At 35.5% G+C, this 14,830-nt stretch overlaps 1 protein-coding gene across 4 annotated transcripts in view; it reads left to right on the top strand.

Annotated features, from left to right (window-relative positions):
- Nucleotides 1-14,830, top strand: part of RPS6KA3 (ribosomal protein S6 kinase A3) — a 77,472-nt gene that overhangs the window by 38,544 nt on the left and 24,098 nt on the right. For all 4 annotated transcript variants that reach the window (XM_061364572.1, XM_061364571.1, XM_061364573.1 and 1 more), the window contains 6 exons: nucleotides 3,149-3,229; nucleotides 4,271-4,350; nucleotides 6,819-6,925; nucleotides 8,221-8,258; nucleotides 8,640-8,782; nucleotides 11,896-11,966. In XM_061364572.1, coding sequence (XP_061220556.1) covers nucleotides 3,149-3,229; nucleotides 4,271-4,350; nucleotides 6,819-6,925; nucleotides 8,221-8,258; nucleotides 8,640-8,782; nucleotides 11,896-11,966 — 520 coding nt within the window. The remainder of the gene's footprint in view (nucleotides 1-3,148; nucleotides 3,230-4,270; nucleotides 4,351-6,818; nucleotides 6,926-8,220; nucleotides 8,259-8,639; nucleotides 8,783-11,895; nucleotides 11,967-14,830) is intronic.

The following is a 14,830-nucleotide window of genomic DNA, read 5'->3' as shown; positions in this document are numbered from 1 at the left end:
TAAGTTTAAACCTGAACAATCACAATTCTGTCTTGGAGAATTCTATCAGGGGAAGGAAAACAATTTTTTTTCTTTTTACTGTAGATTAAATGGAAGTGATCTTTCACACTAACTCCTTAACCAGGATGTGTATTTGTTGCTTTATAAGATTTTTTTAATGCTTCTGTCTATTTGTAGCTCTTCAACTCTTGCCTGCGCTGAAATTGCAGTAGTAATTAGGGGATAGTTCCAACAATTTACAGTACTTCATCTATGTTGTTGATTATGATACTGATTTGCAATTTTAATGCATGCTTTCATCTGGAAGTATTCATGGAATAATGGAGGGAACAAAACTCACATGGAATTGTGAACTTCTGCTAAAATGTTCACCTGAAGTTTTTCTGCTTAAGAGCTAGTGCAGAACATGTCTCACAAATTTCATTATGTATGGCTTTTGCTTAAAACTATTACAAAGGGAAGTAAAACAGTTCCAAAACAGTTTCCTATATCTTGATTCCTCTGTGTTTTGTGGCACGTGTTATTCTCATTATTTACTTCCTATTTTTCTGAAATTGATTTCCACTCATTTAAGGTACTTTGATATCCTCAGCAGCTTTTCATTCTCCAGTCAGTTAATAGCTTGAGACTGGAGTCAAAGGTCACTCAGCAGTTGCTTTTTCAAGACGTTTGAGGGCTTCTCTACATCACCTTTTGATTGTGTTTTAACGTTGCATGCAAAAATTAGCCCAAGCTTTGGATCTAGTTTTGCCTACAGATGGCAGAGACTGATAAATATTAAGATCTAAATCTTGACTTTTAGTTGGAAAATGAGGCTCTTTGAGGCACTTAGAGTTCAAGGATGCAAAAGGCTTGGGTGGAAAGGTGATGGTAGCGGCAAGATGCCACACTTTTCAACACTTTGGATTTTCAGATGCTTTTGAGTATTTTCTGGTTGCAGTTCATGTTTTGGGAAGAGTGAAGTTGCAAACAAATAAAGGTTGTTGCTGAAATCTTAATATGAAATTAATTTAAACTAATTCTTTTTCCATAATTGCAACATATTTTGAGATCTAAGGTTGTAGTTTTAAATAATATGCTGTATAACTTCATTCGTCTGAGGTTCTTTAGCTCTTCCAAATCTATTTCATAAAGTATTGTGTTCTAAAATTAAAGATTAAAATGCCCTTTAAACCTGCTTCTTAATTGTAGGTGGTGTGGATGATTCACAAATCAAATTTAGAGAGAATATTTTCATAGGAATGCAACTATATTAGCCAGAACACTGTGATCTAACTACACAGTCCAACCTTTTGATTTTTAGAGCAAATCCAAGTATATACACATACAGCATACAACTTTTAGTTCAGAGACTAGTTTATTAATACACTCTGAAGGTGTCGTCTTTCAGTGCCCCTTTATGATGCGGAGAGAAACAGGGCCAAATCACTGCTAGACAGTCTATCATCGAATCTAGTAAGAAAAGTCAGTAATTCCAGAGTACACATATGGAAACTATAATCAGCAAAAGTCAGATTTTAAGTCAAATAATGGTTAATACCGATATCTGAAATGAGTTCAGTTCCTTATACTTTTTTTCTTGGTTGAGATTTTATAAATCTAGACTTTCTCTCTTCTCAGAAATCAGGTTTGTTATCCATGTAACTGTTGCATAGCTATACTTAAAAGTATTTTGACTGTTTTTTCTAAACTGAATCTGCCTAAGAAAAGAATATTCTGAAATTTCAATTTTGTAATTGAGATGAACCCTTAGAACAGTGGAATTGCACAACTGTCTTGTGACATTTTCATGACTTTAGGTTTAAAGGTCAAAATCCAAACGTGATGCTTGCTCTGTGTTCGGTGAGCACTTATTTTTGTGCTTCCGTTTTTAGGAATCTCTTTTGCAGGGAGATGGGAATTTGATAGGTTCGTTCATGAAAATATATCTATATGATTTTTCACAAATACCTGTAGTTTTGTAAGTGCCTGCTTCTAGGAAAAGATAACCAAGTTTCTAATGGCTTGTTAACTTCACAAGGAATGCCAGCAACTCTAACTTTTGACTATTTAATTTCTCTATGGTGCTTCCCTCAGGAAGTTGTAACATTTGGGAAAGGGGCAGTAACAAAATGTAGATTAAGGGAAGGAAAGAGAAATGCAATATCTTAAACCACTGTAGCAAACTTCACTAGCTGTCATTTGTGAGAGTTGTGAATTTTATCTGCATTCTGGCTGATTTGGAACCTCAGATGGGAACCAGGCACTCATGTGTGGCAGGGGGAGTTGCTTAGAACAGCTGAAGCAGGTGCCATGCTTAGCTGATCAACCTGCCTGTGTTTATGGATTGCCAGCTGCATATGCACATGGTGCTCATTTAGTTTAATCTGTAGTTGCATAGCATACATGTCCCATTCTGAGCCATCATGGTGGGACAGCACACGCAGCTTGAGTAGACCGCTTCTGATGTCTAATGTAGTTCTCCATGCATGTGTTTGCTCTCAGTACATCTTTCTAAAATCAGAAAGATTGTTTGAAATACACACCACCTTCAATGGATACTCTTTTTATTGTAAGCTCATAATAAAAGAAATAAAAAAGAAAAATCTTTACCAGATTGTGAAAATACTAAAGATCTTAATAGTACAAGTTGTTTGAATGAGCTAAAGCAATTGAATAAGTTAAACTGATATAAACCAGTATTTTTATGACGGTAGGGTTGTGTTTGTGTTGTAAGGTTGTTTTGCTGTAATTTTTACTGTTTCCACTTTTAAGCAGTTGAGAAACTAGCTAAGTTTTCTGTACATAGCTCTGGCAGTTTTGCTCTACTGTTTAAAATGTTAACTAAATGTAGGGCAGACTGAAAGATGGTTATGTTTTCTCATGTGCTTTGTTAAGTCTATTTACCCAGTGTCGAATTTTCCCCATAACAAACTAAAGCAAATTGAAATGCATGAAGAGGTTTAAAAGAAAAAAAAAAAAAAAACCAAAAAAACAACTCTGCACTGTGAAATACATTCTCTCTTAAATGTTTTCTGCATGTAGTGGCCTAAAGACAGTTGTAATACAATGTGATGGGTACAGTGGGCTACAATATGAAGTACATCAGGGAACATACTGATTCATAATGTAATTTATTTGTTTTTCTTATACCTTGCTCATGTTGTAGTTCGAGATCGGGTTCGGACAAAAATGGAACGTGATATCCTAGTAGAAGTTAACCATCCTTTTATTGTCAAGTTACACTATGGTGAGTTGCAAAAAAACTCATTTTTATATTGTAAAAATGGGTGCTTGTCAAGATAGTACCTGATACTTGCTTTGTGGTTCAGAGAATCATAGAAAACTAGTGTGCTATCTAAATCCTGATTGTGCAAAGATTCCCTGTGTAATAATTCTCATGTAAAGTAAGTCCATGGCTGACTTGATACACAGTGTTAAATATTAATAAGACTGTCTGTAGTCCTTACTGTTATTAAAAAGCAGTTATCTGTTTATGCCTAGCCATTCTTTTCCAGAACCTCTTAATCTTTTGTATATGTCACTCACTTTTAAGTATTTCTTATTTTATTTACTCTATAGGAAAAACACAATGGCATTTTTTTCAGTTGCATCAAAATTGGTGGGAATATGCCTTTTAGTAGCATGGGCAGCTGTATAATTTTTTCAGGGGGCTGGTGGGGAGGGAGGAGGTGGGGGGTGGAAGGGTGATGTGGGTTGTTGGGGAGGGGATCAGTACTCTTAACGTGTCATGCAGAAAGTAAACTGAAAAAAGAGAACAGTTCCGTTGGGTTTTGGTTGTGGGGAGCAGCTTCAGTTTATATTTTTCTTCTAGGATCCAATTTTTCCTGCAGTTCAAACCTCAGCTCTCTGTCACTCTCATGTGGCTTAAATAATGTGACTTTTCTATTGCCACTCTTTTGCACACTAGACTAGATCTCCCTGTTAAGCTGAGTTTCTAGAGGCTGTTGAGTATGTTCATCAGTTACTATCTTGCCCTTTTAAATCTAGGAATTTTACTTCCAAAATCTGGAACGAAACGATGACTAACTTAAGTATAGCTTATTTTTTTACAAATTCCACTGGTGACTTGCTTTGCTTTCACTAGGTGTGGGGGTTATTTGGTCTATGATAGAGGAACAGTTATTCATTTAAACAATTATTTCCACAAAGGAAAAAGAAGAGTAATTAATCTTTACAATGAAAATAGGCGTGAATCATTTGTTAGGTTATTCTTCTGCTCATGGGTAAAATCAGAATATGGTTAATTTTTTTTAATTGATCTTTTCAGCTTTTCAAACAGAAGGGAAGCTATATCTTATTTTGGATTTTCTCAGGGGAGGAGACTTGTTTACACGTTTATCCAAAGAGGTAAGCTTTTTTTAATTTAAAAATTGCCTGTGGATAAAATTTGACTGTAAATTGCCTGTGTTAGGACAGTTTACTTTTAAAATTCAGTTTTTGTTGAATGAAATTTTGGTATCTTCTTTTAACCAGCTAGGGTTTCTTTGCATGAAGTAGTCACTCAATGAAAATGCTGTTGGTAATTTACATTGTTTCTGAAAAATGGATTAGGCAAGCACTCTTTCTGTGCTGCTTTTTACACCTTGCAAAAGTTTCTTCTCCTACTGCCACCCTGTCAAAAGACGAGTCTCATAAGGAGCATGGATTTATACAAAGTACTTGTATTCAAATTAACAGATTTATGACTGGTTTTAATATCCAGAATGTAGTGCCAGATATTTTTCCATGATTTGCATATGAACATAAAATTGCATTATTTATAAATATTAAAAAGCAAGAATTTTATTCCACTTACTTTAGTAATTTTCCGAACATGAGCACTGTGCCTCTATCATGCTGATATCTCTATAAATGTGTCAAATAACAACTTCAAAAAGTTTAAATACATTTATTTTATTATAACTTCTAAAATAAATGCTGACATTTCACAGATCAGGTTTTTTGTTTGGATTTTTTTTTCCCCATCACTCGTACAAAAACTTCCAGCAAATATATGCTAGAATAGAGATACAAATGTATCTATCTGGAAGCCAGAACTTGTAATTGTAGTTGCCTTCCATTTTCCCTTGCTACAGAGTATCTAGGACAGTTGGGTCACCACTACAAAGCTGTGTGGTTATTGAGAGTAGAATGCAGTGCATTTTGTGTATAGATATATCATCATATTTCTGCTGACCACATAAATTACGTTTAACTCAGTGTAGCCATCTGTTTCAGGCTGCTTTTTCTAGTTTGTTTTGCCATGGATAAAGTAGAAATTTATTGGTACTCTAAAACTAAGATACTTTTTTTTTTTCCTCCTTAAAATCCATAATTCTTTCATGAATCCCAAGAATTAATGTATATCACTGTCCTGCTGGTGACTTTTTTTGTCTTGAAGCACTCAAATTTGGTAGATTTCTCATATGGCTAGATAAGAAATATTCAGTATAGGTACCTGAAACTAAGCAAATTGTTTATAGCTGAGGGAGTGAAATATGAGTTGGATGCCATTAATGTCATCTTCATATTAATTCATGTGATTTTTAAAATAGATTAGATGAACTGCAGCCTAAATTTCCTGCTTTTTCCCTATTGACTGCAAAGGGAAAAGTGGTTAATTCAGAGCTAGACATATACAATGCAGATGTTTAAGGTTAGGAGAGATTAATTCCATGCAATGTTTACAAAGAACACCCATACTATGTGGGTATGTATTATCATCCTCATGGGATCTTTCATTATTTGAGCTTTTAAATGTATCTTACAGAGATTTTGCTTCTTGAATGTGTCTGTACTTAAATATTGGCTGTTTTGAAAAAGTAACATCAGCAGCAACCTTTTATACAAGCTTTGATACTGCTTTCTGCCTTTAAACTACTAAGGAGAAAATATATTCTACTTTCTGTATTGCTTAATGTAATGTTCATCTGCTCTCCCCATTACCATTTTTTTTTCCAGGTCCATATGCTGTATCTAAAGATATTAGTCTTAAATTCCAAATTAAAAAAAAGGGGGAAAAAAAAAAAACAACAAAACAACTGAGTAGTAGGTGCAGTAGAATCGTATCATGAGGGATTTTTATTCCTTCTTTTTCTAGATTCTCGGAAGTGTTTAATTATAATGTTTCCTGTCAGTGCGTAAGAACAGCTGTTGGTAGAATTGGCACAACATTTTCATTGAATGTAAACAGGGATTAGTTTGTCTTCTCAATAGAAAAATGGCATTGCTACTTCGGATCTTAATTGTGCTCTTATGTAGGTTATTTCTGTATTTTACTCTTTTATTTCCCTCTTCTGTAGTTACATGTCAGGCTGCATCTTACTGGCTTTGCCATCACTGTAACTTATTTTTCATAGTACTTAGAGACAGACTCCTCAAAACCAAGATGAATATGGTCCTCTTGTGCCTCTGATTTTGTAGATGAAATTAAGGCATTTGGACTTCTTTGGTCCATTTGTTGTATGGAAATGAAATGGTCACATCCAGTAAAGAGATTACTCACTTTCTTTAAACACTTCCCAAAATTTTTCAGCCCCGCTACAATGCATCTATCTGCTCCCTTGAACAATCAGAAGCAAAAAACCTCAGTTTTGCAGAAAAAATAATATATTGGCTTCAGAAGTTCTTTTTCAGGAATGTACTGTGAAATAATATTTATTATAAAATCCAATTTTTTTCTAACCAAGAAATTGGAATTTCATGGTGTTTGTATAGAAATTAGTTAAAAGTATTATGAAGAGCTATTCTACAAAACCAGTGTTACCATTTCTTGGTTGATACTAGTGTAAGCTTTACAGATTTTACATGTAAAATACATTGGTTTACTTTTTCAGGTGATGTTCACAGAAGATGATGTTAAATTTTACCTGGCAGAATTAGCACTTGCTTTAGACCATCTACATAGTCTTGGAATAATATACCGGGACCTAAAACCAGAAAAGTAAGACTGCTCTGCAGCAACTGCAGTGCATTAATTTGATTTTTATTGTACTTCTACCTATGCATTTCTCTTTGCAGCTGTTAAAATTCAGTAATTTATTATGTAAACTGAACAGGGAGGGAGGTGGGGGAAGCTAGCAGACTGCTTTAATTAAAAAGGTTGAATTTTGTCCCTTCCCACCCAAACCATTCTGATTTCATTTCCACTAGAACTTGAGCATTTAGTTTGAGTGATATGCCAAGTACATCCATGTTACTTTAAGTAATGAGTATACTGAAATATATGTCAAAGACACAAATTTCAAAATCTTTAGTCCTGACTAAAAAGAAGGGAAATATTCGAACTCAGATCAGAAAACTGGGGACTTTTAGCGTGAGTTGGCACTTACAAATGAACAAAGAGTGGTGTTTAAGCTTTGGGAGTGTTCTGTTAAGTAACTCTCAAGTGAGGAAAAAATAAGCTTGCCTAGTGGAAAAAGATCATTAAATTGCAAAGCAAGAGAACTTTATTTTGCTAACATTTACTTCCAAGAGGAAAAGAATGAAATAGTAATTGTCAGAAGACTAAATAGCTACAGCCTTAAATATAGGGGCTTTTGTGTTTGTTTCTGGGTTGGGGTTGTTTTTTTTCGTTTGTTTGGATTTTTTTGGTCTTTAGCAGGGGGGGGGGGGTGGGGGGTGGTGGTGTTTGTTTTTTAAATATTTGGTTTTAAGCCTTGGATGTATCTGGTTTAAAAAAAAACAACAAATGATCAAAGGTTAAAACTACTGACAAGTTATGGATGAGATGGTAGTAACTTTCACTGTAGCCTATATCTATACTGTGGAACTGTTTCCCACCATGGCAACTGCAAGCAGGAAATGGACAAGCAGTGTGTGCCTGGGTCATGTCTCATTCTCAGAATGAAATGTAGCTCCCCACAGAAGAAGCTGGAGGAACTAAGTCTGCTGTGTAGGTGGTGTTATAGAGTCCAGTTCTTGAATACTGTGCATGCTTTGACTTGCAATTATATGCAGTGGTGATTAATGATAGTTGGCATCTTGGCAAAGTGTGACCTTTTTTGTGACTGAAATAGGCGAAGGCACAAGACCTGCTCTTGAGTATACGGCCTGTGTGTCCTGTCCTTTGGTACAGCATGAGAATATTTATTACTTGATGTTATTTGAAGTGGTCAACACCCTTTGAAATGATAGTATGCTGTTCTGTTTATTCCTAGATGTTGTCACTGCATTGTCTGAAATAACAGTCAGAAAATATTCTAACTATTTTATTTCATTCTTTTTATTGTTTTTTAGCATCCTGCTTGATGAGGAAGGACATATCAAATTGACAGGTGACTAAAGGGAAATTGTAACACCTGGAGCTTTTCTGTTCATCATAAAATCTTTTCATTTTCTTTTCTTTTTTTTCAGTAAACCAATATGGTAAAATAAGTGATTTTAACTGGTAGGTAACTTTTCTGTGGAGCAAATAGTGCAAATATGTTGAAATAAATCACATACATAAATATTTAAATATTGGCTTTATAATTATATATGATGTTATGGACCTGTGGTAATAGGGGGAGGGAAGGAGGATTCTCTAAGCCTGTTACGTGTAAATGGGTGTATATACAAATAATACAAGCATTGCATTTCACATTATGGCAGAAATAATTAACAGTGAGTGATTAAAAAAAAGTTACATTAAGAATTATTTTTCCTTTTCCTTCCAGATTTTGGTTTAAGTAAGGAGTCAATTGATCATGAAAAAAAAGCCTACTCTTTCTGTGGAACAGTGGAGTATATGGCACCAGAAGTCGTTAATCGACGAGGCCATACACAGAGTGCAGACTGGTGGTCTTTTGGTGTTTTAATGGTAGGTTTCTGGTAAATGTAAATGGTAGCAAAACTGTGCTTTGCAAGGTTTGGTGAAACAAATCAAACATTGAACTCTTAAGGTGAGCTTTCAATGAATTCTCACTACAAAAGAAGTATAAATTATATGAAATTAATAACAATACAACAGTTTGGATCAAGAACATGGGCAAGGTCTCATATCAACACCAACAATATGCCGTATTTTTGTTATCATTGAAATGCTGTGCATCTGTTGTAGCTTGAATATTAGACACTAAAGTACACAGGAAAAATGCTGCCTCTTCCAAGGCAGGGAAGACATTTAGATCCAAAATTTAAATCTATATATATTCTCAAGTGGAAAAAATGAGTGATAACTTTCTAATTAGTCTCGAGTGTAATTGCAGCTCAATGAAATAATGACTGCTGTTGCTCTCCCACATAAAATAATCTAAACGGCTCTGAGCTGATATGGGATGTAATTGTTCACTTGCTTACAGTGTTTCTGCAAGGAGTTAATTTCTGTAAAGTTGCAGGGTAGGGGGGAAATAATGTGTCTATTAAAAATGGTTTTGGACAATAAAAATAGATCATGTTTGACATTTTAGGAGTGCTGAATGGCTTTTAATACTTACAATCTTTGTGTGCCTTTTTGACATAAAGATTAAATAATTGTGTTTGTAAAGGAAATGTTTGTTTCTTACTGCTTCTGCTACATATGACTGTAACAGTACAACTAACATATGCATTTTGTCGTGAGGACTCCTGTGTCTGAAAATAAGTCATCCTGTCACCTTTTAATCATCCAGAATGCTGTTGTGATCTGAAAACTGACTATGTAAAAGCAGCACCTGATAAGTAAACTCACTTAAGACAAACACACGCATACCCCGTCACAAGTTCACATTTTGTCAGTAAGAACACAGTTAAAATGTAACTGCTGTAGCTGCAAAAAATATGTTGTTGATAACACAAAGTTCACCTCTACTTCATAAAGCTGGAAAACGTAACTTTGTGCTTAGGAAGTGGGTATCTTAAAACTGAAAATTGCTGAAGGATGTTAGGTGTGACTGGTATAGCTGTCACAGTCTAGGAGTACTGCATTTTAAACACTCTGGCTTCTACTTTGAATAAAAAATATAACCATAAAAAGCACAGTCTCAAATTAGTATATGGAATACAACACAGTTTTCTCTAACATATTTTTGTTGCTTGCATTTCTTGTTTACATCGTAATTTTTATAGACAATCTGTATGTATCCACTCTTAAATCATTATTAATTAGAATCTGTGTTGGTTGGAAATTCAAGTGGTTGTTGGTGTGGTATGAGTACACAGTATCTAGAATGAACAGAAGTAACAGCACAAAAACGAAAATTAGCAAAACCTCTCAACAAATCATTTGTCCTCTTTTCTCCTGCTGCTAGACACTAAGTATGTTTAAACCATCATTGAGAAGTCTATTCCAAATTGTCCTTTAAAGCTATGACTGTTTAAGGAATGCCAGATATCAGAAAACATTAATTTAAAAGTTTTCAGAAGTATTATGTATTTGTTGAGGTACTCTCCTGCTGAAATAAAAGATGATAACTTGGGAAGGCCAGTGTTGGCTTATTCTTAAAGTACTATTGGCTTATTGATGTTGGAATATATTATTTGTCGGGGCTGGGGAGGGGTGTCCCCTCACACATGGAGAACATGTATGCTCAGTTTTTAACAAAAGTGACAAATAGAAGCTTGCTAAAGAAACTTTGTTTCAAATAAGTGTAAGTGAAACATGCAGCACTGCAAATGTACCTTTGGAAAAGTTTCTTTATAAGTGAAATTTGTGAGAATCATTCTAGCCTAAAACAAAAGGGGAATTTTTTTTTATAGTTTTGGCTGTCTTTTTTCTTCCTGACAACTCTCTTGAGAATTGTTAAAGTAGGGTTTTTTCACATTGGCATTATATTAAATTTTTAATTTTAAATACAAGTATATATATATATAAGATTAAGAAGTGTCTGGCGGTAGTGAAGAGTTGGCATCTGTTATTCTCTGAATATTTCATAAGGTAGTAAGAAATCTAAAATTTTATTTTAATAAGGAGTTTTAAAGAATGCTGTTAGTGCAACTTAATGGTCTTAATGTAGGTGTAACATCACTACAGTCACGTGTTGTTCACTCAGAGTATCCGTGTATATTTTTAATGCTTATAAGGCTGAATGTTTGAGTGGTACCAGAAAAGAGGGGAATAGAGGATACCTTGCGGTCAGGATGATTTAAGTTTTCATGAGCTGTTCATATGGTTTCTTTCTCATTATTTTAATGACTTTAAAGGTATGCCATGAAAATTCATTAAACTGAATTGTTTTGTAATTCTTAAACCAAAAATTGGGATTGCTGCCTCAGACTGTTGGCTGCTGTGACTGCTGCCAGATTGTTTTCACTTCCTCATTTAGATCTGAGAACCCTGCAGTACACTGCAGCCCAGAGGAAGTGCCTTTATATTTATCTATTTTTACTCAGTCACTTTCAGAACAAATCAGTATTTTAACAGTGTCTGTTGCCTGCTACCAGGCACTGTAGGATGTGCATGCACGTACTGTGTAGCTCTTACATGTTCCTTCAGGCTTTATTTCCTCTGTATGCATACAGTAACCACTTTTCATCATGCATGTCTTTGTCAATCAACTAACCTTTTTCCCCTTTCCAGTGAAGGCTATTACATGCCAATTTTAAAACCTTTTACTTTTTAAAGTATTTCTGCATGAGGAGAAATTGTCACTAACTTTTGAATGGGGAGTCTTTTTCCCCTACCCCCCACTCTTAAAAACTAAAATACAGTTATGTAGATCAAGTCTTCCAACAATTAACATTTTGGGAAGGAATAGAACTCGGACCATTGTAGTCTAAATTGCTCAAATAAAAAGCATGTAAAGCAAGGTATCAATATAGGAAAATATTTTGCAGCTTTATAAATGGCAAAGGCTGCTTTAATGTTCATAGTAATTTAAACTGTACAAGAAGTTGTTTTGCACAGACTTGGTTGTTAACATGCATGAATTTTGGAAGGTTAAGATGCTAAGTAGTTTTGACAAAAATTAGATTTTGTCCAGGTAATGTAATTGATGGAAGTTTTACTCTATACAGTTTGAAATGCTCACTGGTACTCTACCTTTCCAAGGGAAAGACAGAAAAGAAACCATGACTATGATTCTCAAGTGAGTACACTCTTATTTATATATCTCATCAGGTATTCTACAGGAATGCCCTCCGGGCTGCAATATCTAATTTCTACTCTTCCCTCATTTCCAAAGGTACTGGTAAATCCTCACTCCCTATTCCATACTATTAATTCCCTTTGCTGCCTATCTAATTTGCTTTTCTATTCCTCCCCCATACCAGGTACAAAGAATCTGATAGCAACTCTTTAATAGCTTCTCCCACCATGTTATCTTTCCCATCTTATTTACATAATGTTTTTTAACTTTCTTATCCTTTTTGATACCCTGTGTATTTTTTTACTTGTTGGTTTTTGGTTTAGGGTTTTAGTTTGTGGGTGGGTTTTGGGGGTGTTTTTTTTTCTTTTGGGTTTTTGAAGGTTTTTTTTTTTTGGAAGTATTTTCTCTTTTTATCCTTCTCTACCTTACCAGCTCCTCACCCTACTTTTTTGTATTACTGGTGCTGCCAACAACTTGCTTCCCTGATACTTCCCCTATTTGCTAAAGTGCATCCTCTGTTATGTACTCCTCTATGACTCACCCAAGTTCCAATTTTCCCCTTTGCTATTTCCAGTATAGATTTTGTATTAGCTATATTGTGAAGATTGTTTTCCTTCATGCAGTTAATGTTCCTGGTTTTGCTAATGAAGGCCTTCTTTTTTTCCTTGCTGATCCCCTACATATTCTCTGAACTAATACAACCTATGACATAATTGCCCTGCTTTTGGGGTTGTAGCCTAACACTGTGCAAACAACTGTTTCCTCGTATCATAGTTTCACTTCTCTTTTTCCATCCTTTTTTTACTAATACCATTTTTCACTCATTCCATGGAAGCTCATAAGACTATTTTAGTTTTCTGCTTCGTAGTTCATCATTGTTCTTAGTCCTGTTATCACTTGTCTACCTATATACTGAAGCCAGCATTTCTTTTGCATCAACAGCCTGTTTTGAAAAGTAAATATATGTAATTCTTCCATATTTTTACTATGTAATTAGAATGTGAAAACCACTAGATAACAAAGTTGTTCTTTTCCTTGCTTTTGCTTTCATAATGCATTTACATTGTTATTCTTTGCACTTGTTTTTCTTCCTCATATTTGCAAATGTATTTAGTTTCTTCTGCTGCCTCAACACCATACTAATTCAAATCATGTTGTGATTATAGAATGTTCCTTAATAGTGTTTCCACTGCTGATAGAAAAATCTTTTGTTCAGCTGTGTAGAATATCCTCCTTGCATCTCTGCAGTTAATTGACATTCATAGTCATCATAGCTCAAAGAGCGGTGGTGAGTGGAGTTAAATCCACTTCGTGGATTTTTTTTTAACTTTTGGTGGTCCACTGGTCACAAGTGGTATCGCCAGGGCTGACTGTTGGGGCCAGATCTGCTTAATATCTTTATCCATGATCTGAATAAGGGGATTGAGTGCACCTTTAGAAAGTTTGCAGGTGACGCAAAGTTGGGTGGGATTGTTGATCTGCTGAAGGATAAGAAGGCTCTGTGTAGGGATCTGGACAGGCTGGATCATTAGGCTGAGGCAGATGATACAAGGTTCAACAAGGCTCAGTGCTGGGTCCTCCACTTGGGTCGCAGCAACCCCATGCAGTGCTACAGGCTTGGGAAGAGTGGCTGGAAAGCTGTCCAACAGAAAAGGACCTGTGGTGTTGGTCAACAGCTGGATGAGCTTGAGCCAGCTTGTGCCCAGGTGGCCAAGAAAGCCAACAGCATCCTGGTTTGTATTAGAACTAGTGTTGCCATCAAGAGTAGGGAAAAGGTCATCCTCCCCTGTTCTCAGCACTGGTGAGGCTGCTCCTGGTTCTTCTGGTGAGGAGCACCTCAAATACTGTGTTCAGTTTTGGGCCCCTCATGACAAGAAAGATATTGAGGTGCTGGAGCAGGTCCAAAGAAGGACAGCAGAGCTGGTGAAGGGTCTGGAGCACAAGGCTTTCAGGGAGCAGCTGAGGGAACTGAGGTTGTTTAGCCTGGAGGAAAGGAGCTCAAGGGAAACCTTACCACTGTCTGCAACTACCTGAAAGGAAGTTGTAGTGAGGGGTGCATTTGGTCTCTTCTCCCAGGTAACAAGAAATAGGATGAGAGGAAATGGCCTCAAGCTGCACTAGGCAAGGTTTAGATTGGACACTGGGAACAAATTCTTCACTGAAAAGGTTGTCAAGCATTGGAACAGGCTTCCCAGGGAAGTGGTTGAGTTGCCATCCCTGGAGGTATTTAAAAGATGTGTAGATGTGGCACTTAGTTGACATGCTTTACTGGTGGACTTGGTAGTGTTGGGTTAATCATTGGACTGTATGATCTTAAAGGTTTTTTCCAACTGAAACTATTCTGTAATTTCAGATTTTATCTGAGCATGTATCCCTAATAACCTTTACAACATCTTTCTTTTCTCATCTTCTAGTCTTTGTAATTGCTGTTAGTTTCAGGGAGTTGCTGAAAAAATGTAGTATGAAGTTAAGAACTTTTACCCCTGTTTTAATGTTCTGTACACTTAGAATTATTCCATACATATAAATCTATTTTGCTGTTGGTAATACAAACAGCTGAAAAACAGAAGTTGTTTTAAAGACTTCTGATAAGTTTTCATTTTTGTCTAGCCCCAGAAGAGTGGCAATATGTTTTTATTTTCTGCATTTTAGTAAAAGTACTATATTTCTTCTTAATTTTTTTCATAAAACTGTTTAAAACGGAAAGGTGTACATACAAATTCATATTGTCATAGTGTATCATTTACGATATCTTGATTTCTTACCTTCCTTTCCTGAAAATCCACAGGAAATGTATTTGTCTTACAACACATGTTTTTCTGGGACCTTTATTGCTCACATCATTACCAGGACAAGTTTCTGCT

This window comes from Neopsephotus bourkii, unplaced genomic scaffold (assembly GCF_033783945.1).
Source record: "Neopsephotus bourkii isolate Nb327-2 ecotype Australia unplaced genomic scaffold, CSIRO-AGI_Nbou_v1 NB_1234, whole genome shotgun sequence".
Taxonomy (NCBI): Eukaryota; Metazoa; Chordata; class Aves; order Psittaciformes; family Psittacidae; genus Neopsephotus; species Neopsephotus bourkii.
This window is presented reverse-complemented; position numbering and strand designations above follow the sequence as displayed.